Source organism: Benincasa hispida, chromosome 11 (assembly GCF_027475165.1).
Source record: "Benincasa hispida cultivar pf3 chromosome 11, pf3_genome.v1.1, whole genome shotgun sequence".
NCBI lineage: Eukaryota > Viridiplantae > Streptophyta > Magnoliopsida > Cucurbitales > Cucurbitaceae > Benincasa > Benincasa hispida.
Window position 1 is genome coordinate 57832847 of NC_143488.1, and position 17289 is coordinate 57850135.

The window sequence follows — 17289 nt, forward strand, 5'->3', positions numbered from 1 at the left end:
TTGAAGTCGGAGGTGTTGCCACAATTGGTGAAGGAGCCGATTTCGAAAAGAATAATGGTTGTGACTTGGTCGGAGAAGAAGTCGTCGTGGTGCTTAGAACTTAACTAAGAGAAACGTCGACAATCTCCGGATGTTTATTGTAATTATAGTGTAATTACGAATATTTCTCAATAAGTCAATTGTAATTCTATTTATATGGCTCGAGATAGTTTAGAATTTTATAAATTTGTTTATTTTTATTTTTAATTCATTTTAATATTTTTACGAATGAAAGGTAAATGAAAAATTAAAATCTACTATTATTAGCCCAAAAAACAATATCTATTTATTTTTGCTAAGGTTCCGTGATTCTAACGTTTAACCCATTCCCCCGTCGGATATTCTTCCCTCCTTGGTTGCGAAATTTCCCGCCACTTATTCGGGAAACATTTTGGAAGAATTGTACAGACTGAGCTTAAAGGGCCAAAGGCGACGCAAACTCCGCTGCGTCCTACGTTGCGACGGGGCATGTCGTCGTGGCAGATTTCTTCTGATGCCGGCAACAATTTCCGGTGGGAACTTTCCGCTGAGCGTCTCGAAGTCAAATCCTTATGCGAACAAAATGATTCTCTTTCTCGGAGTAACAGCACCTCCGTCGCCCGTCTCCCATCCATGGCTGACCTCTTGCTTTGCTCTAGGTTCATGCAAAATCCCGAGGATGCGGGTGCCGGCGCTCCGATGTTCCGAACCGGATTGGGAAAATCGGTTTCTGTTAAACAGTCTTCAATCGATAAGGCTTTATCTCTGCTTGCCGACGATAACGCTCCAGATATAGGTTTTTCTTCACTCTCTTAATTCCATCAATGGCTTTAGCTATAAATACCTAATCTGCCTTGCTTTCCGTACGGTTAATATCCACACATATTTGTACTTTGCCCAAGTCTTCGAGTGCAATGCAACTTGGATGACCTGTGTAGAACTTCTCAATTTGATTGCGTACTGTTGCTCATTCAAAATTTATGCAGTTAGCAATTTTGGTTCACATTCCATCTCTGATATTCACTAACTTCAGTCTACCAATTTACTTTTAATTTATAGTCCATTCAAACTTACGAGCGAAATTCGTGTGTTTTCTGTAATTAGAGTGCTTATCCGTGATGGATAAATCTCTACTATTTCAATTCGTGCAGGTCAATTGCATAGTGCAGGTAATTTCACCAATTCTCTCTTTCAAACAGGCTCTGGGAAATCGGTCAACGTATCTTCTGAAGGTCTTCTTAGAGCCAAGACATTGTTGGGACTGGAAGAAGGTGATACTTGTTCCAATTTTCAAAGCTTCGGACAAGCTATCAGTCCATACGATGTGAAAGGGGGATTTTTGGGATCAAAAGGTGTGTGTGGTATGGAGAACATGAGCGGTGCATCAGTTTCCATCTCTCCCTTGGTCTCTAATACTTGCTTTTCAAGAAGTTCATTAGAGAATCATGCTAGCCCGTCATTTAGACAAATTGAATTGCCTAATCAGGCTCCCAAGCCTCCTCCAATAAAGTTTCATACAGCCGGGGGAAGATCCTTATCTGTTTCAAGTGATGCACTAGAACGTGCAAGAAGCCTCCTTGGTGACCCAGAGTTGGGAAGTTTCTTGGATGAAGGGGACATGAATTGCTATAAGAGGAATACGGGAGATGCAACACCGTCGATTGGGAAACATGTTTTTCACACTCCTTCCTTCAGCAAGGAAGAGTCAACTACTAAACACACATCCAAAAGCTTTGTTTCCCCACTACAATCATCTTCAAGAGTTATGCAATCTTCATTCAAGTCAAAAAGTATATTAGGTAGTAATTTGATGAAGAAATTCGATGCAGCTGAAGAAGAAAGTATCAGTAGGTTTGACAACAGTAAAACCTGTTTGCCAGAAACTTTAGGCAGCCAGCCTAGAGAGCCGAGTACTATAGTAGAGAATGCTTCTGAAAATAGAATTAGATCAGGGATTCATTTAGGTGAGCGGTCATTTGGTGGGCCGCTAAATGATATATCAAATATTGTTGACTCAAGAAGTAGAAGTGATAGAGCTAGTAATAACGAGAAGAGGAAGCTTTGGGGTACAAGTTCTATATCTCCATTCAAAAGGCCCCGGAATTCCAAGTTCTCCACTCCCTTGAATAAAAATGCATCACTTGTTACCACAAGTCAGCTTACCTTCTTTAGCCTTTTCTCAACTTAGTCGTTAGTTTCAATATTTTTGTGGATTCTTGATTATATTTTTGACCAGGTTTATCTACTTCGTCGTCTAATAACTTCAGTTGCAAAAGAAGGGTTTCCACTTGGTATCCACATCAAACTTCAAGGGTGTATATCAAGGAGTATTTTGGAAAACCTCCATCAAACTATGACAAGGTACGTAGATCTAAGACCAGCACACCTATTTTTTTCTGTGGAATTTTGATACTGAGACAATATTTTCAACTATGGTGAATTAGTTGGATTACTTGTCAGATGAAGTCAGAAAGATCAAAGCAGAAAATGCAGAGAAATATAAAGTTCCTGACAACTCTGGCACACATTGTATTGGAGTAGAAGCTTTTCGTCATATGTTAGCTGACTCTGGAGCTTCTCTGCAACATGCTTCTGAATTGTAAATTTTTCTGACTTTTTCTCTTCTTGTTGTAATCCTTACACACACTACTATGAGAGGGTGCAATCCAACCAAATGCAATTCGGGTCACAATGAAGAATTTCTTTGTTACCCTTGTGGGTGCATGAGAAGTTTGGACCTTGGAGTAGCTTAGCCTAATAGCCTCACTGTTTGCAGAGGGAGATATATGAGATATATGATCAGTTCTTGCTCCATATTGAGTTTTCTCAATTTCTTCGGTATGGGTTTAACTTTGGCACTTCTGGCTGTTTAGGTGGGTCACAAATCACTACAAGTGGATTGTTTGGAAACTGGCCTGTTATGAGAGGCAAAGCCCCGTCAAATCAAATAGAAAATTTTTGGCAGTTTCCAATGTTCTCGAGGAATTAAAATATAGGTGAATGATTGCATTTATACTGAATTATGATAGAATAGAACTACCCCATGTTTATAAAAAGAGTGAAATAAATTATTTAACGGTTGACAGGTATGAAAGAGAAGTCAATCAAGGCCACCGTTCTGCAATAAAGAGAATATTAGAAGGAGATGCACCACCATCAATGTTGTTAGTTTTATGTATTTCAGCTATTCACTCAAATTGCAAATCAAGGGCCCAAGTTTATTCATCCATGATCAACGAGCTTGAACATGGTGAAGGGGCAAAAGTTGAACTGACTGATGGATGGTATGGAACTGACCCCATAGAACTTTCATTACATATTTTAGTTCTTTGGCATTGATATTGGATGCGGTAGGTATTCCATTGATGCTCTTTTGGATGGGCCGCTGTCAAAGCAACTTCTTATGGGAAAACTGTTTGTGGGACAGAAACTCCGGGTAATTATCTATCAATTGTCCAATCCTTTATTCATTGAAAGTGCTTCCAGCTTACGGTCGTGCCTTTCTTTTGAAGATATGGGGAGCAAGATTGTGTGGTTGGATCGGGCCTGTTTCACCTCTTGAGGTTGTTTTTGTTTATTTCTTGATTAAATCACATATTTAGTTCCTATACTTTCCACGTTGGTGTTAATGCTTCAAATTATTTCATTTTAATTTCTATACTTTGATAATGTTTCATAATAGAAGCCCTTGTACTGAGGATATGATAAACATAAAAGGACCATGAAGAAACAATTTTTAATATGAAAATCAACTATTTGTCTATTCCTGGTTTAGACTTGCTGTATTATTCCTGACCATTTGAGCCTTTCATCATCAACTACAGATGTCAGAGACTGTTTATTTGACGTTGCATATAAATGGAACTTATAGAGCTCATTGGGCGGATAGACTGGGATTCTGTGAGTGGTTCAGAAATTCTGTTGATAATGCCAATTGTCTACTTCAGACAACTCGAGCCTATAGTTTACTGTTTTAAGCATGCTCGACACTTCAATTTTCTGTGCAGGCAAAAATGCCGGTGTCCCATTATCCTTTAAGTGCATCAAGAGCAGTGGGGGTCCAGTTCCTTGGACCTTGGTTGGAGTCTCACGGAAATACCCTGTTCTTTATAAGGAGAGGTAATTCAAGATGAGTTTGTCGACTATTCTGTATGAAATGCTATCAATGCTATAATCTTGATACCTAACTTTGCCATGATTGATATAGGTTAGGTGATGGGGCATCCATAGTAAGAACTGAGAGGATGGAGATGAAGATCGGGCAATTATATGACCAGAGGTGGATCCCCCAAGCTGTGTTTCTTTCAAATTCTTTGTTTTAACACGGACAATATTGACCATGTATTACTTTAGTTTGTCTGCTATAAGTTAGAGATTGAATATGATTTAGTATAAAAGATCGAATTCAAGAATTGCAGATGCAATAGGGAGGTTTTGTTAACTTTGTATTGTGGTTGAATGATGCTTTGACTGTAGGCGCACAGCTATCGTAGATGGTATTGTTTCTGAATTCCAGAGAGGGACAAAGAGTAGTATCTACAATGAGAGCGATAGTGAAGAAGGGGCAAAGCTCTTTAAGATCCTCGAGACAGCGGCCGAACCTGAACTTTTAATGGCAGAGATGAGTCCTGAACAGTTGACTTCTTTTGCGAGCTACCAAGCTAAAATAGAGGTTATTCTTATTTTACTTTATTTTGTGGGACAGGTTAAATCAGATTGTTAAACACGCCTTTAAAATTTTAGGCAATCAGGCAATCAGACATGGAAAAATCAATCGAGAAAGCATTGGCAGATGCTGGGTTAAGTGGGAGAGATGTCACTCCATTTATGAGAGTGAGAGTGGTTGGACTTACAAGCAAAAGCAACCAAAGAAAAACCCATAGGAAGGAGGGCTTGATTACAATCTGGAATCCATCAGAGAAGCAGGTGAATCCAATCATTTGGTCTTTGTCCTATCGATTCTCATGTCAATTTTCTTTTCCATTCGAGTCATCTACCACTTGAGTTTTCCTTTGTACACTTTCTCCACCAATGGATGATTTTACTTAATTTTTTTCTCGAGTTCAATTGCCTTGTGTCTATGACGAACAAGCAAGATTTATTTGCCTTACAAGTATCTAACTGAATATACTTAAACAATGTGATAGCAACTCGAGCTGGTCGAGGGCCAGGCATATGCTGTTGGAGGACTTGTGCCAATAAATTGCGATGCGGACATTCTTTACTTGCAAACAAAAGGATCAACCACCAAATGGCAGTCTTTATCTCCCCAGTCCATGAAATGCTTTGAGTACGTCTTTGCATGTCTCTTGTTTTGGTAAAATTGAGCTGCAAACTCATGCCTTTTCTGCTGCAGGCCCTTTTATAACCCCCGGAAATCCGTTTTGTTATCAAATTTGGGGGAAGTTCCTCTATCCAGGTAAAGCTTGCAACTAAATTCTTTAAAAGGCATCATTCAATTTTTTAGACATTTTGTGTGGTATCCCTAACATCCTGTCCTTTTATATGCAGTGAATTTGATGTTGTAGCAATTGTTGTACATGTGGGAGAAGTTTTTACTACTGCTCAACAGAAGAAACAGTGGATATTTGTGGCAGATGGTTCTCTATCTGAGTCACATTCAGAAGGCATATCTAATTCACCGCTTGCTATTAGTTTCTGCTCACCGTATGCGGATGATGAGTCATTTGTGCCAATGAACTGCAACCTCATCGGTTCCACTGTATGTAACCCTTTTTTCTTTTCCTTTCTTATTATTTTTTCAAATCCAAAGTGCATCATTACCTAATTATATAGTTAGCATTAATTTTACTGTTAGATCAAATCTTCCTTCAGGCAGGTTTCTGCAATCTTATAAAGAGACCAAAGGACCAAATAAATCATCTCTGGGTAGCAGAAGCAACGGAAAATACGTCATACTTTTTGAATTTTGATTCTACGGATTGTTCTCACATGAAAAATGCTGGAGTTTCTGCTAAAAGATGGGCAGAGAATTCTAACTCAGTTTGTACTCTATTATTGAACTCCGGAAAACTTTGGTTCTATGGTATACTTCACTGATGATTGGTTTCTCTGAATTAATCCATCGTCCTTGTTTCTTCCATTCAGATTATTAAGAATCTCAGGAAGAAGATTTTATTTATGATTGATGATCGTAAAGGCTAGATGGAGAAAGGAGCTGATCAGACCTGATTTAATGTAAGAGTCCCTGTGCACCTTTTTATTTTCATAGAACAAGAGGTGAGGAAGTAATTAATATCAAAATATACAACTTTCTTTGTAGTCAATGTCAACTTGAGCCCAACTTAACCGATTAAAGTACTATAATCTCAACCAAAAGGTTAAAGGTTTGAATTTTCACCATCCTTTATTGTGCAACTAAAAAATTTTAAAAGACTAAACTTGTATCTATAATATACATAAAATAGTCTTAAATTTTATTTATTAGTTTATAATCTTCAAATTTGATGAACAAGACAAATAGAAAAGTTATGCATTTATATCTTTGGTGTATTGTTCAGCTTTTAATCGTACTTGAAATAACGCTGTAGTTAAGGCCTAATTTGATAAAAATATATATATATATATATATATATTTTTTTTTTTTTTTAGTTTTCTATTTCTGAAATGTATTCTTGTCTACTCACAATTTTACTATGATTTTTACTTTTCTCTAAACGAAATATTTGAATTTCTATTTAAATTCTAAAAATAAAAAAACAAGTTTTAAAAACTATTATAGTTTTCAAATTGACTTGAAATTTGAATACAATTTTAGAAAATAAATAATAAAACAAAGAAACTCATAAGCGCAAGTATTGGTTATAAGCTTAATTTTTAAAATCATTGAGACATAAGCTATTCACGCTGTTTTAGTTTTACAAGAGCACAAAAATGTTTATAAAGCTCAAAATTTCCTTAACTTAGACTACTGTTGATTTAACATATAGACCAAAATTGGAGATTCTCCTTTAAAGCCTTGATCAATATTCTGAAAATTACGATGCCCTTTGCAGATCCTTGCCAAAAAGGAAGAGAAAGAAAAGGTCTTTATCACGGGAATGGGATGAAAAGGCGCATGGAGTTCTTCATGAATTGCAAATTCTTTTCATGTGGCTTTAGCTATAAATCCTGCTGTCTTATTAACAAGATTTGGCAATTGAGCATGTGCATTGAATACAGATAGAGCAGGTCGTTTTGCCCTGTGGGCTAAAGTGGGAAAGGACTGGCGTCTGTGGCATTTAAGTAAAACTTTTTGTGGCTCATCCTTCAGTTCCATCTTTTGTTCTTTGATTTAGCTGCCAAAAATTTTCCATACATGGAAAGGGACTGACGTCTTGGGTTGGTTCTATTAGATGTATATCAATTATGTACACATTTTTCTTGTGTAAAAAGAAAGATAGCTGGAAATATGTCTGGTACAACTTAACATTATTTTTAATTTAGCCTTTAAAATCTTAAAGGCTTTAGTGGAACAGTGCAGAGATGGTGTTTGAACTTTGACCCTAGTATAGCTTCATTTATTCATAGAGTTGCGTTCAAATTAGTAGACGTGTTAAAACTTGTTTAGTTGTTTATTATTATTATTATTGTCATTAAATAATAATGGCTAGTATTTGGAGTACACAAAAATAAGCTATAAGATTGATGGAAGGATGAGCATAGTAAGGGTAATCAGCATGACCTTTCTTTCTAGAGGTCGAACGTTCGCAATCTTCCATCACCATAATTGTATTAAAAGAATAAAAGATTAAGAAAACAAATCATACCATCCTTTGTTAACATAAGTTTTCAATTTAAGGATTATTATTGGAAGAAAGAGTGAAGAAATTGCATTTTAACCAATGACTTATCAATTCATAAATCTCATAGATATTATTTTAAAAAAAAGGGTAATTGCAATAGATAGTATTTTTTGCTCTAATAATCAAGAGATTGTTTGGGAGGTTGGAATGTAATCAGAATTATTGGGATATGAGAGATGAGTGAGGAATTGAGGGTGGAACAAAAATGAGATCATGAAATGTGAAAACGGTAAGAAAGAAGGTTGACTTGAAAACTATGGAAATAGAATGAGGATGGTATTACAAATTGAGTCCAAAACATTCATGGGCTTTAGATTGTATTACTTGCAAACCCATTCTATTACGGGGCTCAAACAACCTCTAAAGTGTTTAGCAACATTTTAAAAAAATTATAAACATAGCAAAATCTATTAGTGATAGATTTGATAAACTTTTATTAGTGATAGGCTCTATTGCTAATAGATTCTAGTGATATGTTTATCACTGAGAGCTTGATCAAAATTTTGCTATATTTGCAAATTCTTTTGTATTGTGCTACATATATAACACTGTGAGTTTGATTGTTATATTTGCCATTGATCCTAAAACAAAAGGTGAACCTACAAGGCCAAAAGCATAGAAAAAAAAGGGAAAAAACCATCAATCACAAAAAAGTGAATTAAAAAATTTAAAAATAAAAAGTTTTAAGGATTTTTTTTAAGAGTTTAAGGTATTTATCTCTCATACATTCAAAAGTAAAAAACTATCAATCGAGATTGTCTCATTATGGATGTTCAAATGACTTCATGGCTTGAAAAATCCAACTCGATTCATACAATTTAGGTTGAGTTATCAACAATTAACCTAAACTTAATATTAATTTGACATAATATTATTTCTATTTATGGTCAAAATTACATATACATCTATTAGTTTGTATCATATACATGGATTAGTTTTAGTTTTATAGATTTTTTTATTATTTATTCTCTAATAATTCTTAAAAAGCTATATTTTTAAGTATTTGAAATCTAATTTACAGAGTATATATTGAATGTGAGTTGCAAGTCATGACTCAATGTTAAATAAATATATATTTTACATTTTCACATTCCAATTGAACAATCCAAATCAATGTAACCCAATTCTTTCATGTGGTGTGGAGCAGACAAATACATGTAGACATTTAAAAGCATTCCCCCAAGTTGCTCTCCAAATCAAATCCCTGTCCCTTTCAAAGCCCCATCCCCTTCCACAATTTGCCAATAAAAACACTTCCACATTACCCAACTTGCACCTTTCTTTTCAGTTTTCACGCACATTTTCTTTTACCAATCCCATTTATTTCAAATATAAACCCCGACTTCCACCCCTAATTCTTTATATCTTACGCATATTATTATTATTATTATAAGTTTTGTCTTTAAAATTTTATATTAATATTTAATTAGTTTATAAATTTTAAAATATTTTAATTAAGTTTGTGATTTATTAGCCATACAATTGAATGCCTACAGAACCTATTAAATTTGTGATTTATTATTATTATTATTATTATTATGGTTTATAAGTTTGGTAGGAGCAAGTGGACGCTTCTCAGTGCTGGGAGATTTGAGTCGTCCTCTTGACTTCCTCCCAAGTGCCCTCCCTTCGGCAACTGGGTGTCTTGTTTGTCGGTGAGAGGTAGAGGCATGCTTGGTTGGATTCTTCATCACCATGAGGGCAATGCGATTCTTGGAGGCTGCAAATTCACTCAAAAGGGTGGTGATCTAAGTCTGCTGGAAGCCTAAGCGTTTTTGGAAGATTTATGTGCGATTAAACGCATGTGATTCGATAACAACCCTCTCACTGAAATGGAGTCTAATGCGCCAGAAGTTGTTAAACTTCTTAATAGGGAGAGGTTTTCTTTTGTTGAGTTAGGAATTCTCGTTGAGGATGAAAAAGAGTGAATCACAATAATACCACAAACTAGTAAAAAAGCTACTGACAAAAGTAAAGGCAAATAGACAGAAGCAAAGAATAAGGGAGATGCACACAGAGACTTGTTAATCTAGTTCAGTGAAATCATATCTACACCTAGGAGGCTTTCCGTCTAAGTGAAAAGAAATCTACTAGAATGCAACTTAGTTTTTACAACATATACTTCAACTAAGATTACATAAAGTTGGTTTACTCATAATTGAATACTAGTGAGCAAGTTAGGCTCCCCTTAACACTGATACTGTTTATGATGAGTCTACAGATTTAGGCTCCCCTAAGTCTGATGCCACAACAATGACTTCACCCTCTTTTCACCTACTAGTTGAAAGAACTCTCAACCAACACTCTACCACAACACTATGGAGAAACTACTTGGTTAGCCAAAGCTTCAAAGAACCGCTTTGTTTCTTACTCTGATTAAGCAGTAACATCGAATACACGAAATCCTTTTGAATTACAATAAATCAATCCATACAAGCAAGAATACGACTTACCCTAAAACCAACAGAAGGTACCAACGACAAGAAAACCACCAACGACAACAACCCAAACAAGGAAAAGATCACCCCAACAAATTTGTCACCAATAAGGAAAAAATACCAACATCAAGTCAGAGACAAAATATGCAACAAAATAAAAGAAAATATTATCAATCAACCAACATCGTAACTGAGAACATTCTTTTGGTTGGAAACATTGTTAATATTGTTCATTTTTGTCACATCTCTCAAGAGGTCAATAAATCTGCTCATGCATGCTATTAAAATAATAGCATCTTTTCAAAGTTGTTCTTTGATCTAAAAAAATGTTTTTCTATATGGTGTTTTCTGCTCTCAGTCTTGTTGAGAAGTTTTGGTATGTTTGATTGTGTTAGTGTCTGATTGTTTATGGTTATTTATCTCTAGTCTCGATACTATGTTAAATTACTAATCAACCTACAAATGTAAGTTAATGGATAAAGTTAATTTAATTATATAAAAACTTGAAAACAAAAAGCCCAACGTTTGACTTTGTAATAAAAACATTCCACATATATTTTGCATAAGAAATGATTGATTATTATTTAAAAGTCTTTACCTTTTCTTTTCGTGCTACTTCCAGCTATCATGGAACGTCTGTGAATGAGCTTTGAAACGAACCTAAATTTGGTTTGACTTTGACTGTACAATTACCTCCATGGGGTTCTCACTCTTCAATTATTTTCCTTTTTTCTTTAAATAGCTGAAAACTGGAAAATAAAAAATTACATTTAAAAAAAAAAAAAAAAAAAACGTTGATCTATTCTAAAGTGATCAGGTATTAGCTGTGTGAGTTGTCGTATCAGATTTGCAGGCTATATTGTGGCTGTATGCATCTCTACAGTCAATAGCGACGTCGTTTTGACACTGCCTTCTCTACACTTCTTTTGCTTTCCCCCATCTTCGGACACTTTTCTCCTCTCTCGTTTTTTACGATATTTTCATATTTTTTAAGTTTAATGGTTCCATTTTTAACTAAATTTTAAAAATAAAAACAAAGCTTTTAAAATATATATTTTTTAATTTTCAAAATTTACCTTGGTTTTTTAAATTATTGGTTAAAAAGTAGAAATAAAAGAAAAAATTTGAAGATGAAAATAGTATCCATAAATCTAATTTTCAAAAATAAAAATAAAAAACCAAATGATTTTTAAACGAGTCTGTTCTAAAATTTTCATTTTGAATTTTGTAACCATTTATTTTCTATATTTTAATAGGCAACCATTTAATTTAAGTACTTTTAAATTTCTAAAGATTTGATCCAAATAGTAAATTTTCAAGTTTTGTAATTTACAAATATATTGTGTCCCTAATTAATTTAATAATACATTTGTAAGAAATTAAATCATTAAAATTTTTAAGTAGATGGATTAAATTGTTATTTAATAAGGTTCACGAACTAAATTATAACAAAATTTGAAACTACAATCACTAACACTCTGTTTGATAACCATTATTGATTTTTGAAAATTAAGCATAGAAATACTTTTTCCACCTCTAAATTTATCATTTTGTTGTCTAAACAAAAGATTTAGAGATGAAATTGGTGTTTATAGGACTTAAATTTAAAAAAACTAAAAATAGGTCTCGTTTAGTAACTATTTTGTTTTTTGTTTTTATTTTTAAAAATTAAGCATATAGTCACTATTCTTACCTCCAAATTTCTTTATTTATTATCTAATTTTCACCGATGGTTCAAAATACCAAACTAAATTTTGAGAACTAAAAAAAAGTAACTTTCAAAAAGTTGTTTTTGTTTTTGTAATTTGGCTAAGAATTCAACTATTGTACTCAAGAAAAATACAAATCATTGTAAGAAATGTGAATGAAATAGGATTAATTTTCAAAGTAAAAAACCAAATAGTTACCAAAAGGAGCCTAAATTATTACCAAACGAGAATTTTAACTTTTTCACCTAAAAAATATGTATAATATTGTGGAAGTTGAAAGGAAATAGACTTAATTTTTAATAACCAAAACAAAAAATCAAATGATTACGAAAGGGAATAATCCTTACCCTTTAGGGGCCGTTTGGTTGGAGTGAAAAGAAGGTGGGAATGGGAATAGGTTTACAAAGCCCATGTTTGGTTGGTGGGATTTGTTTATTTATCTTGGAAAAGACAATTCCTAGGTATATTTTTCCCACATAAATGAAGGAATTGCATACCCATTGAGAAGTGTGGGTTGTCATTTCTTCTTCTGCTTCCTACCATGACTTTCCTTCCTTCCAGTCGTGAAATCGTATAGCATTTTGTTACTGAGCGATTGTATAGCATTTGGTAAGCGATCGAGTAGCATTTGGTAGGCGATCGTATGACATTTGGTAGGTGATCGTATAACATTTTGTTACTCAGCAATTGTGTAGCATTTAGTAAGCGATCGTGTAGCATTTGGTAAGCGATCATGTAGCATTGGGTAGGCGATCGTATAGCATTTTGTTACTCAACGATCGTGTAACATTTGGTAAACGACCGTGTAGCATTTGGTAAGCGATCGTATAGCATTGGGTAGGCGATCATATAGCATTGGGTAGGCGATCGTATAACTACTCAGCGATCGTGTAGCAAAGCTAAACGATCGTGTAGCATTTGGTAAGTGATCGTGTAGTATTTGGTAGGCGATCGTATAACATTTTATTACTCAGCGATCATGTAGCAGAGTTAAGTGATCGTGTAGCCGAGCTCAACGATTGTGTAGCATTTGGTAAGCGATCGTATATCATTTGATAGGCAATTGTATAGCATTGGGTAGGCGATCGTATAGCATTTAATATAACATCGCACACATTTTTTAGTAATAATGTAATTTCAATAATTTGGAATTTTAGTAATTGGTATTAGTTGGAGGGCATTTTTGAAATTTTGGACTTCAAGTGTAAGTGCGAGAATTTAATTGTTGGTGTGAAATTATTCAATTTAAAATTCAAATTGAAAATTAATGGCAGGAATTAATTTTATTTTGAAACAGAAAGGAATTTAATAGTATAAAACGGAAAAGAATTAAATGTAATTATATTTACTTCCTTTTTTGTTTTATTGTTGTTGTTGTTGTTGTGTTTCCTTCGAGATTCACCAGTTTGTGTTTCCTTCGGGATTCACCAATTTGTGTCTCCTTCGAGATTCATTAGAGGTAGTGGGCATACTTAACTACAGTAGGATATGACTCAGTCTCCTTCTTGTTTCATGTGCATATGTGTCCCATGAGGACTAGAGCAGTTTATATGTTTCACCAGAGGTGGGTATCTAGGGGACATAGATGCTCAGCCTGACCCCAGTAGTGGGGTTACTTACTGAGTATTTTATACTCATTCTTTCTCATGTTGTTGTTTCAGGTAAGGGTAGAGATGCACTGGCGATGGACAAGTGGAATTTGTGATCGAGCCACTGGGACTAGTTTTTATGCTTCCGCTCATGAGATTTAAAGTTCTTTTCATGTTTCTCTTAATTTTTAATTTTGATGTTTAAAACGTACTTTTAAGAATCGTTTTTTCAGATTTATTTATTATCCTTTATGTACCCTATTATTGATTTAGTATTTGAATTTAATGAAAGTCTTTTGAATTTACCTTATTTAATTAGCATTTATTTCGCCATAACAAAGTGTCGTTTTGAGTTCCATGCATGCATGTATTTAGTAACGGCCTAACTTAAGTCCTAGGGGGTCGAGTCGTTACATTATTACCCAACGATTGTAGATAATTTAAGTGATCATATAGTATTTTGTAACGATCGTGTAGCGGAGCTCAGCGATCGTGTAGATAATTTAAACGATCGTATTGTTACAAAATCGACAATTAAAGAACACAAAAAAAAAGGGAACGTAGAGATAGAGAGATCGACACACAGATATACGTGGTTCACTAATAGTGTGTTAGCTACGTCCACGGGTAGAGGGAGAACAGTATTATTAGAGAGAATGTTTTCAGAAAATTACATCATAACGGCGCCTCTAGGGTTAGAAAGTTTATATAGCGCACTACTCTAAACCCTAGGGTCATAACTGTTCGAAGCGCATTCAAGGCATTTCAACAAATGTTTGATAGGGACAAGACCCTCAAACTATCTCCACAATGGTATGATATTGTCCACTTTGGGCATAAACCCTCATGGACTTGTTTTCACAATCTCAATTTTTTTTAATTCCCACACATACTATTTCCAGATATTATTTTCCCATGCACAATCAAACATAACTATGCTTGATTCCCAGTAATTTTATTCTCAGATAAATAATTCCCAAACATCCTGGACATTGAAAAAATCTTAATCCAAACGGCCCCTTAGAGTTCACAATCTATGGAAGTTCAATGACAAAGACTAAAAAAAAAAAAAAAAACCGATCCAAATCTTCACATTTCAACCATTTTCTCCTTTTTTTTTTTTTTTTCAAAACTTTCTTATTAAATGTTTGTTTCAATTAATTTGACAACATCTCATCTTGTTAGATTAAAATTTTGAATTATTTCATCCTACATGTTACTGAACTTAAAAACTTCAATCAATCAATTTTAATTTATAAAAGGAATTTTTTTAAATATAAAAAATATTTTAAAATATTTATAATACTTTTAAAAAATTTTTGGTAAATACTTATTAAACTTGAATATATAGAGCCACAGCAATAACTATTGCAGAGAATTATTTAACAAAAAAGAAAAAGAAAAAAAAATCACACACATATATGAATAAACTCCTCATGCAAATTCAAGAAGCAGAGGGAAAAAGAAACCTGTCCCCTCTGCCCTTAACAGTTTCACCTCCTCTATCTAGAACCTTCTAATTTACCCACCACATTTATTTCTCTATGTCCTATCATAACGTCGTCACCTGACAAAATTTGATTAGGTATAATTTGAGCTACACCACAGTTTTTAGTTTTTTGTTTGTGAAATGATGGTTTAAATCCTATTTTGAATTTGTTTTAATCCTATTATCAAGTTAATAAAAATAAAATTGCATCTAAGGAGTTGAATATGATGGGATGAAGTAAAATGATAAGAATACAAAGTTATTTTGTTATTTTGGAACAAAAGAGAGACAAAGTTCTAAATATTAATTCAGGTACAGGGCGGAAGGCATTTGGGCAGCCCCTGAAAATTTCTAGACAATTAAGCCAAAAATTTGAAGAAATAGAGAAGAGAGGAAAATAGTGAATGTTAAAATCAACGAAGTTAACTTATGGCGGAGATTGATTATTGCGTTTATGCAAATTCTCGGCGAGTTGAGCCAACGACTGCAGATTACAACGCAGTATGGTATCAACGAACACCACCGTTTCTTCTTTGGTATTTCCCGGCGGCGTATCGACGGCGTAGGACTCAACCACCACGGTTTTATTTCCGCCGTCGGCCGGCGATGGATGAAGTGTGGTGATGGATCTGTAGTTGGCGAGGCGGTGGTCACCGCCGATCATGCTGAAGCTGAGGATGTGGTGTTCGTCGTCGAGAATCTCGAGGCGTTCGGTGCTGCAGCCGGCGGGAAGGCCGGAGATGACGTGGACCTCCCGGAGCGTTCCGACGTTGCCATCGCCGACGACCACGTGGCAGCTCTTGACGAAGTGCTTGTAGGCCTGCGGGTTATCGAACCGCCGGACCACTGACCAGACGGTGGAGATGGGGGCGGCGATTTCTTGGACCACGGCGGAGCAGGTCTGGTTGGGCCCCACCGCATGCGTATGGTAAACGGCTACGGATTCCGGCACCTGGAACCATTTCTGAGCCTTTTTCTGGCAATGGATTGAGGCGGTGATTGAATCGGAGCCGTTGATTTGGTCTATTAGAACAGACGATACAGAGGGTTTCGAAAGCATTTCCAGTGAAGAGTAGCTTTTTAAAAATTCTACAGGAGATCAAAAAATAACAAAAATAATTAAGAAGAGAGAGAGAGGATTTAAAACTTGCCAGCCGCCACGGCCGTGGACGGCGGCGATCTTAACGGCGGGTCCGGCGGTTGATTTATTAGCTCAACCCTCTCGACAATCGATCGTTTGGCTTTCCCGTTTGGACCACAGACGAAATACATGTGCGTGGATATATAAATACCAGGCGTCAAAGTAACTTTATCAAATGGTATTACCAAAATACCCTTTCTTGGCTTTTTATTTACAAAATTACCAATCCTTTTCTTTAGGTTTTAACAAACCCATTTATTACAATAAAATTGAATTTTGTGTTGGATAAAACCCTATTCTTCCAATTTATAGAGTCTAATACACTATTGATTTAGAAAGACGTTTATTAAATCCAAGACCTATTAATACATATGATCGAAAACTCAATAAAATATGAAATACATATTAAAAGTTTAGAAACTTTTTAAATAATAGAAAATGATTAGACACCAAGATTAAAAAACTGTTAAAGAATTTTTAAATTTTCATGATCAAATCGACACAAACTTGAAAGTTCAGATAATAAATATGTATTTTAATTTTTTTCTTCTTCGAGAAAGTAATTCTTCCTTAATCATTTTAGCATTTCTCTCACTTACCAAAAAATCATTTGAACTTGGAAGTTCACTTACCAAAGAAGTTCAGTCCATTTAGTATTTTAAAATAATATACATTAATATCAAAATGAGCTCAATTCAATAATAATTAGTATGATTTCTTCTTTTGAAATAAAATATTCAAATTCTCATAACTTCATTAGTTGTACTAAAAAAAATTAGTACGTTCCTAAAAAAAAGTAGACAGAAACATGTATAATACAACAAAATTTTATCTTTTATGTTCACACTAATTTCAGAGATGGTTTAATGTAGTTGGACCACATCTTATTTAAATGAAGTGGGAAAATTCATATGGACCATACAAATCCTCATAAATGCAGGCATCGTGTTGAATGAAGATTAAGTTTGTGGACAAAACTTGGGTGGGATTGTAATTGTAAATACAATGGCAATGCAAGGGCATAAGTGTAAAATGGCATACAACAAATAGGCAACTTGCAAAATGGGAGATGGCTGCACGTTGAAGAATAAGGTAAAGAA

General features: G+C 34.6%; 1 protein-coding gene and 1 pseudogene across 3 annotated transcripts; one reads left to right on the top strand and one right to left on the bottom strand.

Moving 5' to 3' along the window:
* The first annotated feature begins 333 nt into the window (after positions 1 to 333).
* Positions 334 to 7564, top strand: BRCA2B (BRCA2-like B). Of its 2 annotated transcripts, none has more exons than XM_039050381.2 (19): positions 334 to 814; positions 1170 to 2171; positions 2255 to 2379; positions 2463 to 2617; positions 2892 to 3014; positions 3105 to 3302; positions 3373 to 3454; positions 3531 to 3581; positions 3843 to 3918; positions 4026 to 4137; positions 4226 to 4297; positions 4495 to 4690; positions 4762 to 4944; positions 5166 to 5308; positions 5375 to 5437; positions 5530 to 5740; positions 5854 to 6021; positions 6127 to 6216; positions 7035 to 7564. In XM_039050381.2, exons 1-18 carry the CDS (start codon positions 508 to 510, stop codon positions 6181 to 6183), a joined length of 3324 nt encoding a protein of 1107 aa, XP_038906309.2. In that variant the 5' UTR covers positions 334 to 507; the 3' UTR covers positions 6184 to 6216; positions 7035 to 7564. The 2 variants fall into 2 exon arrangements, 1 of the variants encoding a protein (XP_038906309.2); XR_016524778.1 differs by having other exon boundaries at positions 359 to 814; positions 5858 to 6021.
* A 7722-nt stretch (positions 7565 to 15286) lies between these two features.
* On the bottom strand, positions 15287 to 16318 carry LOC120089981 (abscisic acid receptor PYL4 pseudogene; annotated as a pseudogene). Its single transcript, XR_016524779.1, has one exon. The product of XR_016524779.1 is annotated as an abscisic acid receptor PYL4 pseudogene (transcript).
* Between the last annotated feature and the right edge of the window lie 971 nt (positions 16319 to 17289).